The sequence below is a fragment of the Pseudorasbora parva genome, chromosome 15 (genome assembly GCF_024679245.1).
Source record: "Pseudorasbora parva isolate DD20220531a chromosome 15, ASM2467924v1, whole genome shotgun sequence".
NCBI classification, from domain to species: domain Eukaryota; kingdom Metazoa; phylum Chordata; class Actinopteri; order Cypriniformes; family Gobionidae; genus Pseudorasbora; species Pseudorasbora parva.
The window spans coordinates 9,283,107-9,298,485 of record NC_090186.1 but is presented as its reverse complement, the minus strand read 5'-3'; the positions used below and the strand labels follow the sequence as shown (position 1 = coordinate 9,298,485).

At 36.6% G+C, this 15,379-nt stretch overlaps 1 protein-coding gene and 1 long non-coding RNA gene across 3 annotated transcripts in view; one reads left to right on the top strand and one right to left on the bottom strand.

Annotated features, from left to right (window-relative positions):
• The first annotated feature begins 59 nt into the window (after positions 1 to 59).
• LOC137041089 (uncharacterized) lies at positions 60 to 6,825 on the top strand. The gene is made up of 4 exons (XR_010898023.1): positions 60 to 196; positions 5,815 to 5,898; positions 5,988 to 6,147; positions 6,596 to 6,825. It is a non-coding gene; the product is annotated as an uncharacterized lncRNA (long non-coding RNA).
• A 948-nt stretch (positions 6,826 to 7,773) lies between these two features.
• Positions 7,774 to 15,379, bottom strand: part of prkchb (protein kinase C, eta, b) — a 28,580-nt gene continuing 20,974 nt past the window's right edge. For both annotated transcript variants that reach the window (XM_067417029.1, XM_067417028.1), the window contains exons 13-14: positions 10,336 to 10,482; positions 7,774 to 8,406 (exon numbers count right to left, since the gene is read on the bottom strand). In XM_067417029.1, coding sequence (XP_067273130.1) covers positions 8,260 to 8,406; positions 10,336 to 10,482 — 294 coding nt within the window. In that variant the 3' untranslated portion in view covers positions 7,774 to 8,259. The remainder of the gene's footprint in view (positions 8,407 to 10,335; positions 10,483 to 15,379) is intronic.

Here is a 15,379-nt window from a genome sequence, read left to right as displayed (position 1 = left end):
GCGCACACCCAGCGATGTCGTACTCAAAAAATCTGTCAGTGAACCTATGGGACATCAATCCGACTAGCAGTTCGATCGACCCACACGGTGTGATGTAATCCCTTACTATTGATCTGACCACAGACAGAGTAAATTAAAATTATTTGCCTGTCCTACAACCGTATCTAAGTACGTTTCGATCCTGGTTCAGTGAATGGTGCGTAAAGAGTCAAACTTTTTATTATTTTTTTTGGAGATTATGATAATGATTATCGTGAGTGAACCCTGCTGGGGGAAAAACAGCTAAAACCAGCCTAGTTGGTTGGCTAATTTTAGCATGGTCTCCCAGCCATCCAGGCTGGTTTTAAAGGGGTTTTGGATACCTTTTTTGTTTAGCTGACCAAGCTGGTCTCTGCTGGTCAAGCTGGGATAGGCTACTAGCTAAACGACCAGCTTGGCCATTTGCCTTGTTCAATGAGCGATAACTTTGCTAATGCCAGTGCAGTAACAAGTTTGTTTCTGCTCTGAGCTGTGCTATATGGATATGGTCTATAATTATATAATTGTATAGCGTTATTGAAAATCAAATATAAACAGTTCATTTTTATTCACTCTAATGTATACACCTTTTTAAAGCCAACTTAAAATAAATAAGCACAGTTCAGTTTTATTCAGGAAGATTTAATTAAAAACAAGCCTTAAAAACTTGTGTAATATTTTTACCATAATTCTTTTTAAGTAGGATAAATAGCACATAACATTTTTACAGTGCAGCCAAACATTTAGCATTTTCCCCCTTTAACACCCTAGAAAAAATAAAAACTCTAACAACCAAAATAATCTGATGAACCAAAACACCAACCATTTAATAAACCTAGCATGTTTGACATCATGCTGCGTGCGTCAACCTCAAAACACTCTTGCAACCGCAGTAACACCTATCTGACTGTACAACACTAAAAGCTTTTAACTTTTAAAAAGTAGCCTATTTTAAACATTCAGATAAGACTTGTCAAACCAACAACTTTCTCGACAAAACCTTACTTTTTATTGTCTTTAAAAAAATGAAAACTCCACTCATTAATGAACTCTGACAAAAATCCCTTTCAGAGATATGATGAATGATAAAATCATTTACAATCAGAATTCAGCCGAGCATTTAGCAGAACGTCAATGTGCGTGGTTGTACCGTTGTGGCCGCTAATATGGTGCGAGTGGGCCTTAACTTTGGGCACATATAGGGAAGTTGATGGTAAAATGTTTCCTCAAATGTGTTGGTGTTAGCCTATTTCTTCTGGCTGCATAAGACAGTAAGACCTCTTTCGCAAACCAATCTTAATGACAGGCCTACATTCAGGTCCTTTTATTAAAACTGTGGCAAGAATGTGGGGTACTGAAGGGAGTACTCAATGTACACTGATAAAAACAACTTGTAAGATTTACTTGATAAAATCTTTGTAACAATTTGCACTCAGTTTTTCTAAGTAAAATTTACTGCTGCGATATCAAGTACAACTTACTTGCCAATATCAAGTAAAATGTACTTAACTATAAATGTAACATTTGCAAAGACATTAAGTAAATGTTACTTAATTATATTTAACTTAGCATGTTGTATTTATTAAAAGTAATCAAGTAAATTTTATTTTAAAAGGAGCATAACTATTGTGAATTTTATAAATCTGTATTATTTACTCTTATGAAGTAATTAAGTAGATTTTATAATGTTTGTCCATTTGACATTTTGAATTACTTAGTTTAATTAATTTATATTACTCACTATTATTATGTAAATGTTGCTATTTTAAACCAAATAAATGTAATAATGTTCTCTGCATCAAATACATTTATCACAAATCACACATAAATACAATGAAGTTGAACAGTTTATTATGTCAAAATTTAACCATTACATCAGTAATGTTCACATCAACTGATTAAGTAGTTAAGGTATATTCATTATAATTTACAATAACTGTAGAATTAACCATGTATGGTTCAACTAAACATCAGCAGCCAACAGTGGCATAACTAACATTAAAGGGTTAGTTCAGCCAAATATGAAATGTATCACATTTGAGTCCAAAAATAACAAAAACTACGACTTTATTCAGCATTGTCTTCTCTTCCGTGTTTGTGTTCAATCCTCAAATAAAGATTCAAACGGTGAAGAGAAGCCAATGCTGAATAAAGTCGTAGTTTTTGTTATTTTTGGACCCAAATGTATTTTGGATGCTTCAAGAGACTCTAATTAACCCACTCATGTCTCATATGGACTACTGTGATGATGTTTTTATTCCCTTTCTGGACATGGACAGTATAGTGTGCATACACTTGCATACGCTCTCGGACTAAATATAAAATATCTTAAACTGTGTGTTAAGATGAACGGAGGTCTTACGGGTGTGGAGCGACATTAGGGAGAGGAGTTAATGACAGACATTTCATTTTTGACTGAACTGAACTAACTTAACCCTTTAATGACAAGCACATGCATAGTCCAGCTGAAACAGAATGGTCACTTTTCCTTAATGCTCATTCATCGACTGGATCCTCTCGATCAGCTCCATGGACGACCATCTTAAGGATATGTTCAGCGGCAACACTGCGACTGTCCTCCTGCATACAGTTTGTAAGAAAGAAAGAACACAATTCCATTTAAGAAATAGAATTACATTTATAACATTTTATTTTCATTAAAAAGGTGACCGGACCTTCATGTCGTTAGCTCACTAAAATAGAATTGCTGACATTCATGCACTTGTTGCTAACGTTATACATCAATGCTTATTTGGTATCAGAGTTCACCTGCCATCCAAACTTTCCTTCTTTAGTGCAGAGTGCAGACTAACTTATGCTTTGATATAATAATTGCTGTGAAATTTTCAGTGGATATAAAAACAACTAACTTAGACACTTTTAAAAAATGCTAACATTAGCTAGAGGACACACACACAGGCAGCCAGCACTTAATCACGGCCAGCTAACATTAAATTATTTTGAAGTTAACCAGACAGGGTGACTTTTTCGACAACAACGTGGCTAACTACATTTAATCCCCTCTATCTTTGACCAAACACCAGTCTCAACTTTATAGAAGTGGATAATGCTTTAGCTTTAGCTACCGTTATTGTGATTAAAACTCACTTTTAGTCAATTTGAAACCGTAACGTCTATGCAATAATCAAACCATCAAAACGAAGTACATCGTTATCACAAATCTAAAATAGAAAGGTCAGAACTTACCGAGAATAAGTCAGCCATGTTAAAGCAACATCCCAAACCGACCGTCTCTGCCACTGAACCGGGATCTTTTTGAGCAACAACAAAAACGGGCAGGCAGATTCACTTTGCTTTTCAGATTAAAATTTACTTAGTATTTTTAGGTGAATGTGCTGTGACTATAAAACATTAAATACTATTTGTAAATATATGGTAAAATTTACTCTTTCTTCTCAGTTAATTTATTACATTAATAAATTGTGTAAATTTTACATAAGATATATAGTTCCAACTTAATCTTGATTTTACAATGTATAAATTACATGAATTAATGTAATAGATTTTACAATACCACAAAGTCATTTTTTTCAGTGTATATATATATTTCTTGAGTTTAGCTGCTCAGGAAAAAGGGTTCATAAACTTTTGAACAGGGTCATTTTTATAAAAAACAGTTTTTTTGTTATCCATGAGGGACCTAGGCTGAAACCAATTCCACTGAAATGATCTTGTTGCAAGTATATGAAAATTCTAAAGAAAGAAACCTTGCACAATTCTATTGTGTCATACACAAATCTGACTGTATCTAAGAGTGATACATGTTTTAATCCAAATATAAAAGGGAAGATTAGAGCTTTTGTGTCAATTAGCTGAAGTTGATGGTTGTTATATGCTGATTTATCCAAGGTTCAGTCTAGCACTTGACATTTTTGATCAAACCTTCAAACAAAAGAGTTTGTTTAGCAGGTGTTAAACTCTTTCACCTGTCAAAGTGGATTGTGAAGGGCTTTAAGGTTCTAAAAATAAGCAGCTGTATGCTTTCTCTCTACCATTCAGGAAAGATTAGAGGAATTACTAGATTGCTGTTGGGAAATGTTTCAGCAAAAGCAATCAACTCATTCTTTACTGCAAAATAACACTGTAAAACAGTTTTCCCAGTAACGTAATTTCCTGTAACAGGAGCCGAAGCCCAAATTATAAACTATCAGAGTTTGAGTCAAATATGGCATGTGAAGAAACTGAGGAATTAATGATTGAAGATAAAATGCCAGATATGAAAAGTGCTGCTCGAGTGCTAAAAATAACAGCACAGTATGTCCATTTCTGAGATCCAAAAAAACCTTCAAAAATATATATTTTTTAACCCTTTAACTGTCACCCCCGTTTTTGAGAATAGTCATGAAAATGCACTATCCAAACTTAAAAGGCTGTAATTCAAGAATGGTTTGGAATATAGACTTAAGTTTGGTCTTGATTTAAAGAAGACAATCAGCAGATTATTGCTGAAGTGAAAGCATTTCAAAATATGAAAGAATGAAAAAGTTATGGAAGTTTAAATTTACTGAAAATGAAAAATACAGTACTAAATATTTTTTATTTTATATAAAATATATATTTTACAAAAAATGTTTTACTCTAAAATTACTATAAAATCAAAGGCATATGTCTAACCAAGTTGTGTTCCAAATTTGAAGTTGATATCACAAAAATTGAAGTCCCCATGAGATTTTGTTTAGGCGCTATACCAAAAATAGCCACCGGGTGTCATTCAATTTCCATTGATTGTTTTTTTTAATGCATTTTCCTGTAAATTTCTGTCCAAATATCACTTCCATCACAAAACAGTCACCACATATGGAACCTTGAGACTCAGACCTTTCCAATGATATGTGTTTTGTCAAGATTAGAAAAGATTTTGATTATAAAGTAGTTAAAATACATTTCGTAATATGAAACATGACACTGCCCACTAGGGGAGGAACCCGCTAGAAGAAATTAGAGTACCGTTTCCATGGTAACGCAACGTCTGATTTCAAAACGGTTTTCACAGGATGAATTTTGAGTTCGTAAGCTTTCGAATGATACCTAATTTATGATAATTACTAAAATATATGATACGAAAAAAAGGCAATCAAAAAAAGAGCGCCAAGCGTCCCACCTGTGGGACGGTGACAGTTAAAGGGTTAATTAATTTGGTAAAAAAAAATTTATCATGATAATATCGTGACTGTAAAAATACTACGGTTAACTGGTTAACTGAAAGTTTCTGTACTATATACGGTGAATAATTGTAATAGATCTAATTTAAAGTCCTCATGAAATCAAAATCGACCTTACTTTGTTAGCATGTTACAGCTCTTAGGGTGAACAACTCTGTGCAAGCTGATAAACAGAGCAAATTGTTTGCCATGGTAATCTTAATCCAAATCTGAAAAGTAACTTCCGGTCTGGAATCGTGTTCCTTTTCCGATGACGGAAGTTTGACGGCCTGGGTTTGAATATCCTTAACCACTCCCCTCCAGCCGTTAGTCTGCTATGAGGGAGAGATGGAGAGGAGGAGCGCTGAGGTAAAACCCTGCCCTCTCTTCAATATAATTTGAAATGTTGCTACTGTATTTTTTAACTGTTAAGTTCTGGAAACCACAGCTGCCGTATTTCTACTGTAAATTTTACAGGGATTTTTTTTTTTTTTTTTACAGTGAGGGAGAGACGGCAACTGATATAATGCATCATATGCTTTTCATTGAGTACCAGCAGGACTTTACTGATTTCAACTCCAAATGTACATTTAATTGTTTTTAATTGTTAAGCATGTGAACATTATTTATGAAGCTGGAGAAATGAACAGCCGAACACTACTGAAGACCGCAGAAAACAGTCAAGCCCCTGAATTAGCTGAGAAACATTTCATTTCCAGTAAGAGCTTAGTCTGCTTGCCAAAACCATTACTTTTGAATTTGAACTAGAATAAATGCAATACATTTGGCTTTCTTTTTTTTTTCTAGAGGAACCCAGTGAACTCCTCAGCAATGCTGACTCAATGAATGGTTTGAGTCATGATACATCCACCCAACCAGACATGGCTGGCTTTTGGCAGTTTAAAAGCCTAACTGGGAAAATCACCAGAGCACCTGACTACAAGTCAAAACATTTCACACACCATCGGTGAGTATTTCATCATATGACCTGCAGGGAAATAGTCTTGGAAACAATATCACCATAACCTGGTTACAGTAAAACACAATGGGGCCAATCCATACATGTTACAATACTTATTGCTTCAATAGTTGAGCCAGAAGAAGTAAATGATATACATGTTTACATGATTCTAATGCTAAGAAATATCTTCTAATCTAGTCTGTGTAAATATATATCAAAGTTTTACAACTTTATTGCCATGACAACATAATGGCAAAACCCTAAAATGATCATAAAATTAATGAGAACTTATATACAGCTCAAGTAATACACACATTTTATTGTATTATAATGAATGTGCTTTTATGAAATTATAAGCTTAATTTTTTTTCTTATAAATCCTCCAAAAGCAAAAATCCCCATTCACTTAAATTTAAAGTGACTTGCATTTACTTTTTTTTTTTTTTTACTTTAGAGAATGCTCAGGACAATGGTGACACCAGAACAAAAACATTCATGATTCGGAAGCTAAAAAATATACACTAAAATACACTTGTATTGTTAAATATTGTGGCATGATATATTGTTAGACTCCTAATAACTATCAAAAATAAAGTGCTGGACAATAAACAAGCAGACCGATACATTTTCTTCACTATCTCAGAAGTGGAAACATGTTTGTCATTGTTTACTATCACTATTGTTTGTAAGAACATGGTGCCAAAATAAATAAATAAATAAATAAAATTGTCAGAGCCATAGAGTTTCCAGTTACAACTGGTTTAGGGCAAGTGTGTAAAATCCTAAATTGGGTAATCCCCTTTCAAACAGAATGCTTGAATAGAAATACAAACAATCCTCAAACATGTCATTTAAGCATAAACAACAAGGCCATTACAGTCTTGTTGTATAAGCTATGTTCATGGCATTTTATTCTTATCTTATTCAAACCAAAAGGTATATCTCGATTCTCTGTGAGTTTGCTCAGCAGCTTCATGAGACACTTAATGCACTGCAGTAAGCTAGATCGATATTAGGGTTGAGCTGTATAACAATTATACGTTTTCTGTTGATGGATCTATCCAAACGGTTGCTCACCTGTCTAATAAAACACATCATATATTAAAGGGTCTTTGGTGTTTACATGTTTAATAAAACCTAAAATCGAGGGTAATGTGTGTATGATGTCAATGATGTAGGCGATGCAAGGACACGGTCCATGTCCTGGTTAAAATGGCTTATTTCTCTGGATTTAAACATTCTTGGAAACATTTAGGATAAAGTACACAAGTCAACAAACATTATAAAATAACATTGTTCTAGTGGTTTTTGGATATTTTAATCCAAAAATCGTACATATTGTGCCTTTAATGGTGTGCAGCACTAGTGCAGTGCATTAACTACTTCAAATACAGCGTGTGCGTGTGAGAACAACAAATAAATCCAGGGTAATAAATCATTCATAGAGGATTTGCATGTCTTCAGAGAAATGTGACAACTTAAAGGTGTAAAGGATATGTTTTTTTGTTTTTCTCATGAAAATTTCATGTTTCTGTCTCATGCCACATGTCCCTTGGTTCATTATTCAATATACTGGACAGATGATATGTGTCACATGTGGTTTAGGTAAGCCAAAACTGTCCAAACAATCTGTTACAAAAGGATTTTTCAAGTTTATTACTCAGACTTTAGCTGGCAATACTTTACAACACATAAGTTAAATCATTACAATGACTCAATTAACAACTCAATTAATAAGTGCTCAATGTCAGTAACCTGTTGAGAATTTGTTCCCATGCTTATTATAAAGCTGCAAGATATTACCGTAGTAACAAATAAAAAAATAGATACATTTGTAGAAATAATATGCAAGATAGACTATGTGTATATTTATGAATATAAAAACTCACACTTTCACACATAGAGAAAAAAAGATATTATTTTCTTCTTGGCATTGTCACTACAAATAATCTTTTGGTCTTTATGGAGCTGTGGAGAACATTGTATTGCCTTCTTCTACGGTTCGAAACGTATCCATATTTTTGTCTTGGCAACAAGTCTGTCAAGTGTATAACAACAAGTTGGCCTGAGGAATTTAATTAGGGAAAGTAACATAATCTATATAATCCATGGCTAATGTTAGTTCAGCCGCAGCTCTGGAGCGGTGTAGGTGAAGTCTTTAAAATGATCCTGGTGGAAAGGGAAAAGGCTGTCCTCTATGGGTGTAAGTGAGGGTTCCTCTTGGGTGAAGTCAGGGTCAAAATTGGCCACATCCTCAATAGATTCCTAAAAAACAAAAAAACAAAAAAAAACATTATTTATAACCAACATTCACACTTTTTTAATTAATCAGATATTGGTTGTTTAATGTCTCATCTGTTGATAATTTTGTGCGTCTATGAAGAATAGCACTCAACAACAGTATTTCACAAGTAATGTAATTATAGGCTAGTAATTACTTACATATATGTAAAATATATTAAGTATTGTAAAATGTCTTAAAATGGAATAAATATTACTACTATTATAAACCTAAAAAGGCTATTTGTAACAGCGTGAGCAAGCAAGAAAAAGGAGAGGTGAATCCAAATGCAGCAAAACGTGTTTTTATTTATCAACAAAATAAACTACAAAAGAAAGAACGCAACAGCTTTACAAAGACAATACATGACAAGGAATCGACGAAAACCGAGGGCTTAAGGCGGGCGTACACTGTGCGAATTCGGACACTCGGAATGTCGTGAGATATTGCAGACGCTACGAGTCATTTAATTTGATCATCGCATCAAATCAGCTGGTACACGGCACGACTGTGCACCGCGAGCCGGCCGCGATCACACGAGTTTTCGTGTACACGGATACCGGAGCTTTCAATGTTGTTGCTATAGCTTCAGATACAAAAAATAATGAAAAAATGTGTGCAAATGATTTGTTGAAAAGGAGAGAACAGTAGTAGCCATTCCTTTTAACCGAAACAACCAGAGGGAGAGAGAAGAGTGCACATGAGAGAGAGAAAATGTGTGTGTGAGAGAACGCAGTAGGCCTATGTTTGCAGCCACTGAGCTAATAATAGTCATAGATGGAGCCTATGTGACGTGCTTGTGCATGATTTGGCAATAGGGGACAGCCATATGCTGGTAAAAATCGGGCCGACTCCCCGAACTTTTTAAACATGTTTAAAAATTATCGTAAGGTCGGGAGGTGCTCTTAACGTGCTCGGCTCGTTTCGTATTTCCTCTCACACGGTGCGAGCCGCGACCATACGAGCATCTACGATGTTCATGCGTTTTCTCCCGAGAAAAAAAAAATCATCTGCGAGTTCGTACGACAGCAAAAATCGCACCGTGTACGCCCGCCTTTACATTCACAGGATAATGAAGCAGACTAGAAACAGGTGTGCAACTAAATCAGTAGCCATGGTAACAAATGAAGAATCTGAAATCACCCCCTATACCCTCAAATAGGGCATTATTTGAGAGGACAACCTTAGTGGTGTCCGAAACCATAGTGGACATTATCGAGCGCACTCATTCAATCCCATAATGACTGTTTGAATTCACTCACTCGTTTTCATTCACTCCTTCAAGTGAACTATATTAGTGGACTAACGTAGGGAATAGTGAATGAGGGTTTAGGGGGCGATTTCGGATTCAGCCTAGGAGGGGGGAACAAAAGTAACAGGAACACAACAAAGGAAAACAAGGGCTGACTCTGAAATCGCCCCCTTTACCCTCAAACGGGACATTATTTGAGGGGATAGCAATATGTTGTGGTGCCCGAAACCATAGTGGACATTTTTGAGTGCACTCATTCAATCCCACATTGCAACCAATGTTCACTCAACGGCTGTCTGACTTCAGAGACGATACAGATTAATAATACATAAAAATGAACAAATATACAAATACAAATTTTCATTTGTAGTCCCTTGGTAGGTTGATATTAAGGACAAGGACAATCGTTTTCATTCACTGCTTCAAGTGAACTACATAAATGCACTAACGTAGGGAATCGTGAATGAGGGTTTAGTGGGGGCGATTTCGGATTCAGCAAAGGGAAGTAGGGAACAAAAGTAACAGGAATACAGCAGAGGAAAACAAAGGCTGAATAAAAAAATGGTTCTGTTTATTTAATATAAAGAAACTTTAACTGAAACCATAACTGAACTGAATAACAGAAGAGAATTAAACAGTAGAAGTGCAGAAGTAGGCTTACTATTCGAGGTATGAACGGTGGTGTGATCTCTCGTTTGTTCAGCTTCTCCCAGTCCAGTCCTGTGAAAAACGGGTGTGCAGTGATGGCCTCTTCTCCTCCATCTCTATCCATGCAGCCTAACCGACACGCTGGGTCTCTGGTGAGTAACTGGATAGATAGCAAACACAAAACACAAAGATTTTTTGATTCAAATATTCAAAAACCACTAGAACAATGTTATATATTTTGTTGACTTGTGTACTAACATTATCGCAAATGTTACCAAGAATGTTTAATTCCAGAGAAATAAGCAGTTTTAACCAGGACACGAACCATGTCCGGGCATCGCCTATCAATGACATTATACCCGTATTACAGCTGGTTTCCAAAATTACGCTTTAATATATTATGTGCTTTATTAGACAGGTGAGCAACTGTTTGGATACATTCATCGACAGAAAACAAATCATTGTTATACAGCTCAACACAGTTAGCCTTATTGTTTAAATCTGGTTGTCTTGATTTACCGCGAGTACCATGTTTTACCACGTCTAATATCGATCTAGCTCACTGCAGTGTGCAACAAGTGTCTTATAGTAGCCGCCGAGCAAACGCCCAGAGTAGCATTATAACATAACTTTCAAAAAAATCAAATGTATAAAACAGCTCTGCCTTACCACGCATGAGCAGAAGAAGAGGAAGTGGCGAGTGTGACATTATGAAAGCTCTGCGAAATCAAGGCATCATCAAGTCACACCTTTTTTTGAATAAGCGACCTCTAGTGGCAAAAAATTACATATTGTGCCTTCAAAGTGGAATTTTTACTATAAATTAATGTTCTGTAAATAGGTTAGTTTAGTTATGTTGAATAATATTTTACGCTTGAATAAAACCAGTTAGTTTAGATGTTACCATTTTTTCATTGCACCTGGTTTAACATTTGGTTTCAAATACCAAGTCAAAAATACTAAAGAATCACTGGAGAAATACAACTTTGTCTTTTTATACTGCCTCAGTGGTATCTGCCATACAAAGGCAAAGTGTCCACAATACTGCACAGATCAGATCACTGACTTAAGCCCTTGGAAAGGAGACAGAGATATTACCACTAATGCGAGAAGACCTCTACTTAGTCACATGGTGTTAATCCTTATACCATGACACAGCTCTTTAACCCTTCATGGGGCACAATGGAGTTTATGTTGCAAAGCACAGGGATAGCCTGATGACATTTTGGGTCAAACTGAAGCAATGTAGTAGCCTGACAAATTTGCTGCCGCTAGGGTGCGTCTAGATTTCTAGGCTAGCAATGGAGGGTCTGCCCACGGGCTGTGCTCTCTGCTCCTTATTATCATCATTTAACCGGTGCTTACATAGGAGCAGCTGGCCAAGACCCTTAGAACAGCCAAAAAAACATGTTCACTCTGAGCTCTTAAATGAAGCCAGATTAGAGGCTTGAAGAATCCGAGCTTGATAAAGATTAAATCAGAACCATGTTTCAGCATGAAGGCCTATGTAAATGTTTTGGTAATGAATGATCACAATAAAAGAGGAAGAGAGTAGCTTAATCAAACGTCACTGCCAGGAAAGTCACAGATTTCCCAACATAGCTGCCTGAAATGCAAGTCAAGACTCTGGGTCGTGTCCTTAGAGTAAAGTAGACACGTGTCTAAAAGTCCGATAAATATACTTGTTGTACAAAACTATGGATTTCATTCAAGTGGAGTATTTTGAGTACACTTACACTGAAGCTTTAACTAAGACAGGTCTTTTTGGGCTAGTGTGGTTGGGCTACAGTTTTCACCGCCCCAGTTTTGAATGAATTTACTACAGTCGCATAATCCAGGGGCCTGCTACAGTCGCATAATACAGGGGCCTGCTACAGTCACATAATCCAGGGGCCCGCTACAGTCGCATAATACAGGGGCCCGCTACAGTCGCATAATACAGGCGCCCGCTACAGTCGCATAATCCAGGGGCCTGCTACAGTTGCATAATACAGGGGCCCGCTACAGTCGCATAATACAGGGGCCCGCTACAGTCGCATAATACAGGGGCCCGCTACAGTCGCATAATACAGGCGCCCGCTACAGTCGCATAATCCAGGGGCCTGCTACAGTCGCATAATACAGGGGCCCGCTACAGTCACATAATCCAGGGGCCTGCTACAGTCGCATAATACAGGGGCCCGCTACAGTCACATAATCCAGGGGCCCGCTACAGTCGCTTAATCCAGGAGCCCGCTACAGTCGCATAATCCAGGGGCCCGCTACAGTCGCATAATCCAGGGGCCCGCTACAGTCGCATAATCCAGGGGCCCGCTACAGTCGCATAATCCAGGGGCCCACTACAGTCGCATAATCCAGGGGCCCGCTACAATCGCATAATCCAGGGGCCCGCTCTTCATTCCTCCCTTAATACATCTCAGATGATTTGACAGATGCCAGATCTTCTGATTGTGATAACTGATGTCTGGCGAATTTGTTTCTTCAAACGAATTTAAGGATTTGATTAAAATATCTGGATTAAATTGCAAGAGATTATTATGCATTCTTGTGTTCAATGGAAAGGGCAGATATATTGATACTCAAAACCATGATCAGCAATGCAGCGATTAGCTTGCCTAAAAACTTCTGAGGCGTAAGTGTTATTTCAAAACCGTTTTACAAAACGTACTCGGGCCGAGTGCAATAACAAACTTGTAGCCAATCAGCAGGTAAGGGGCGTGTCTACTAACGATGGTGAGAAGAGAGCACTCAGTGCACGTCATTATTCAAAACACACGACACACACATAACAGACATTAGCCGAGAACTAATATATGCTGGCTTTGGCTTGAATATGCTCGTGTGTCATGTTCGTTTGTTTGTCCATTTTCAATCATGTTGCTCACTTCAGCGATGATAAAGAGTGACACATTTCCACATGAATCTCCTCACTCTGTTTCAAGCGCCAGCTCACAAAATGTGTCCCACAAGTAAGATACTATATTCCTAATATATGTTTGTTTCCAATTTTCATGATCTATATAACTCTTATCCGGTCATAATTGTAATATGTCTTGCTTGTGTACTATCGAGTTGTCATGAGATAGGTTTGTGTTTTTGTGTTTATTTATTTGTTTATTTATTTGGAACCCCATTAGCTTCCACGAGTGGTCGCTAATCTTCCTGGGGTCCATTTTACAATATCAAAACATTATACACAATCACATTACACTTTTTACAATATGTTATCAAACGAATCAATACACTTCAATTTGAGTCATTACACTTAGTTTTCATTACAGATCATACTTTTTTTTTTACCATCTTTTTAAAATAAGATCTGTTGCTTATTTGTCTTATACACATTGACAGTTGATTCCAAGCTACTGAGGATCTAAATAGTAAAGTTCTCCTCATATAATTTGACTGTTCAAAAGGAACAACTAAATCACTAGAGCTGACCTGCCGAGTAATATGTTGGTGGCAATACCCACTGTAAACCAATTTATCCACAAAAAAATCTGGGGTTGTTTTTATAGATGGCATTATGCATGTAGCACAGAAGAGTTATCTTTAATTTATCCTGTACCTTTAACCATACTAATATAGTGTATATCTCATTCACACCGGTCCTGTACGAACAGCCAAGAGCAACTCTGGCTGCTCTATTCTGAGCAAGTTGAAGTTTTTTCAAGTGCTCCTGTGTAGCACTGGACCAAATAACTGAGCAGTACTCCAGGTGTGACAAGACCAAAGACTGGACTACTGTTCTCATGACTGAGGGTGGACAAAACGGCACACACTTCCTAGCTAAAGCAATGCCTCTGCCCATCCTAGAAACAAAATGATTTATCTGATCAGTCCATGAGAGCTGATTATCCAGCTTGACACCCAAGAGTTTAATCTGCTCAACCAAAGTTGTATCAATATTTAAAATTTAGGTTACAAGGTTTATTTAACAAATGTTTAGTACCAAAAACAATACATTTGGTTTTGGAAATATTTAGTACTAATTTGTTCAAATTAACCCAGTTGATAATCAAATTTATTTGGTTTTGAAGGTCCATACTTAGATCGGTTATTGAAGGAGATGCACAAAATAAACTTGCATCATCTGCATACAGTACAACTTCTGCATTTCTAACAGCATGGGGCAAATCATTCACAAAAATTGAAAATAAGAGTGGACCCAGACAGCTGCCCTGTGGAATACCGCATGATATACATTTACTGTCAGAAAAACTACCATTAAAAAATACTTGCTGATCTTGTCATAATTGCTTGTGTACTATTGAGTTGGCGATGATTCGGATCGCCAATGTCACGTGATTTCAGCAGTTTGGCAGTTTGACACGTGATCCAAACTCCTGAAATCACGTGACATTGGCGATCCGAATCATTGATAGATTCACTGATTCATGGCCGTTTGAATCTTTATTTGAGGTTTGAAAACAAACGCGGAAGAGAAGACAATCCTGAATAAAACCATAGTTTTTGTTATTTTTGGACCAAAATGTATTTTCGATGCTTCAAGAGATTCTAATCAACTAACTGATGTCACATATGGACTACTTTGATGATGTTTATTATTTACTTTCTCGACATGGACAGTAAAGTGGGCATTGACTGCATATGCTCTGGGACTAAAATATAAAATATCTTAAACTGTGTTCTGAAGATGAACGGAGGTCTTACGGGTGTGGAACGACATTAGGGCGAGTCATTAAAGACATCAATTTCATTTTTAGGTGAACTAATCCTTTAAGTATCACCACCGCTTAAAAAGATGCATTCTAATCATGTTTACATTAAATAAGCCCGCTTTTGAGCAGGTTTAAGTTTATGGACCTGCAATTCCAGGATGAGCTTAGAAGAAAATAACGATCCTGGATCATGTCAAATCATCATCTATGAAATCCAGCTAATTGAGATATCCAATTTGTCTGTTAGCCCGGCTTCACAAAAACCAAAGTGGTGCAATTTTAGTGTTTTTACGAGACATTTTATAAAGACAAATTGTTTTAGTCTGAGGGATTTTCAGTCATCGTGTGTAATCAATCCCAGTTTTTGACTACAGA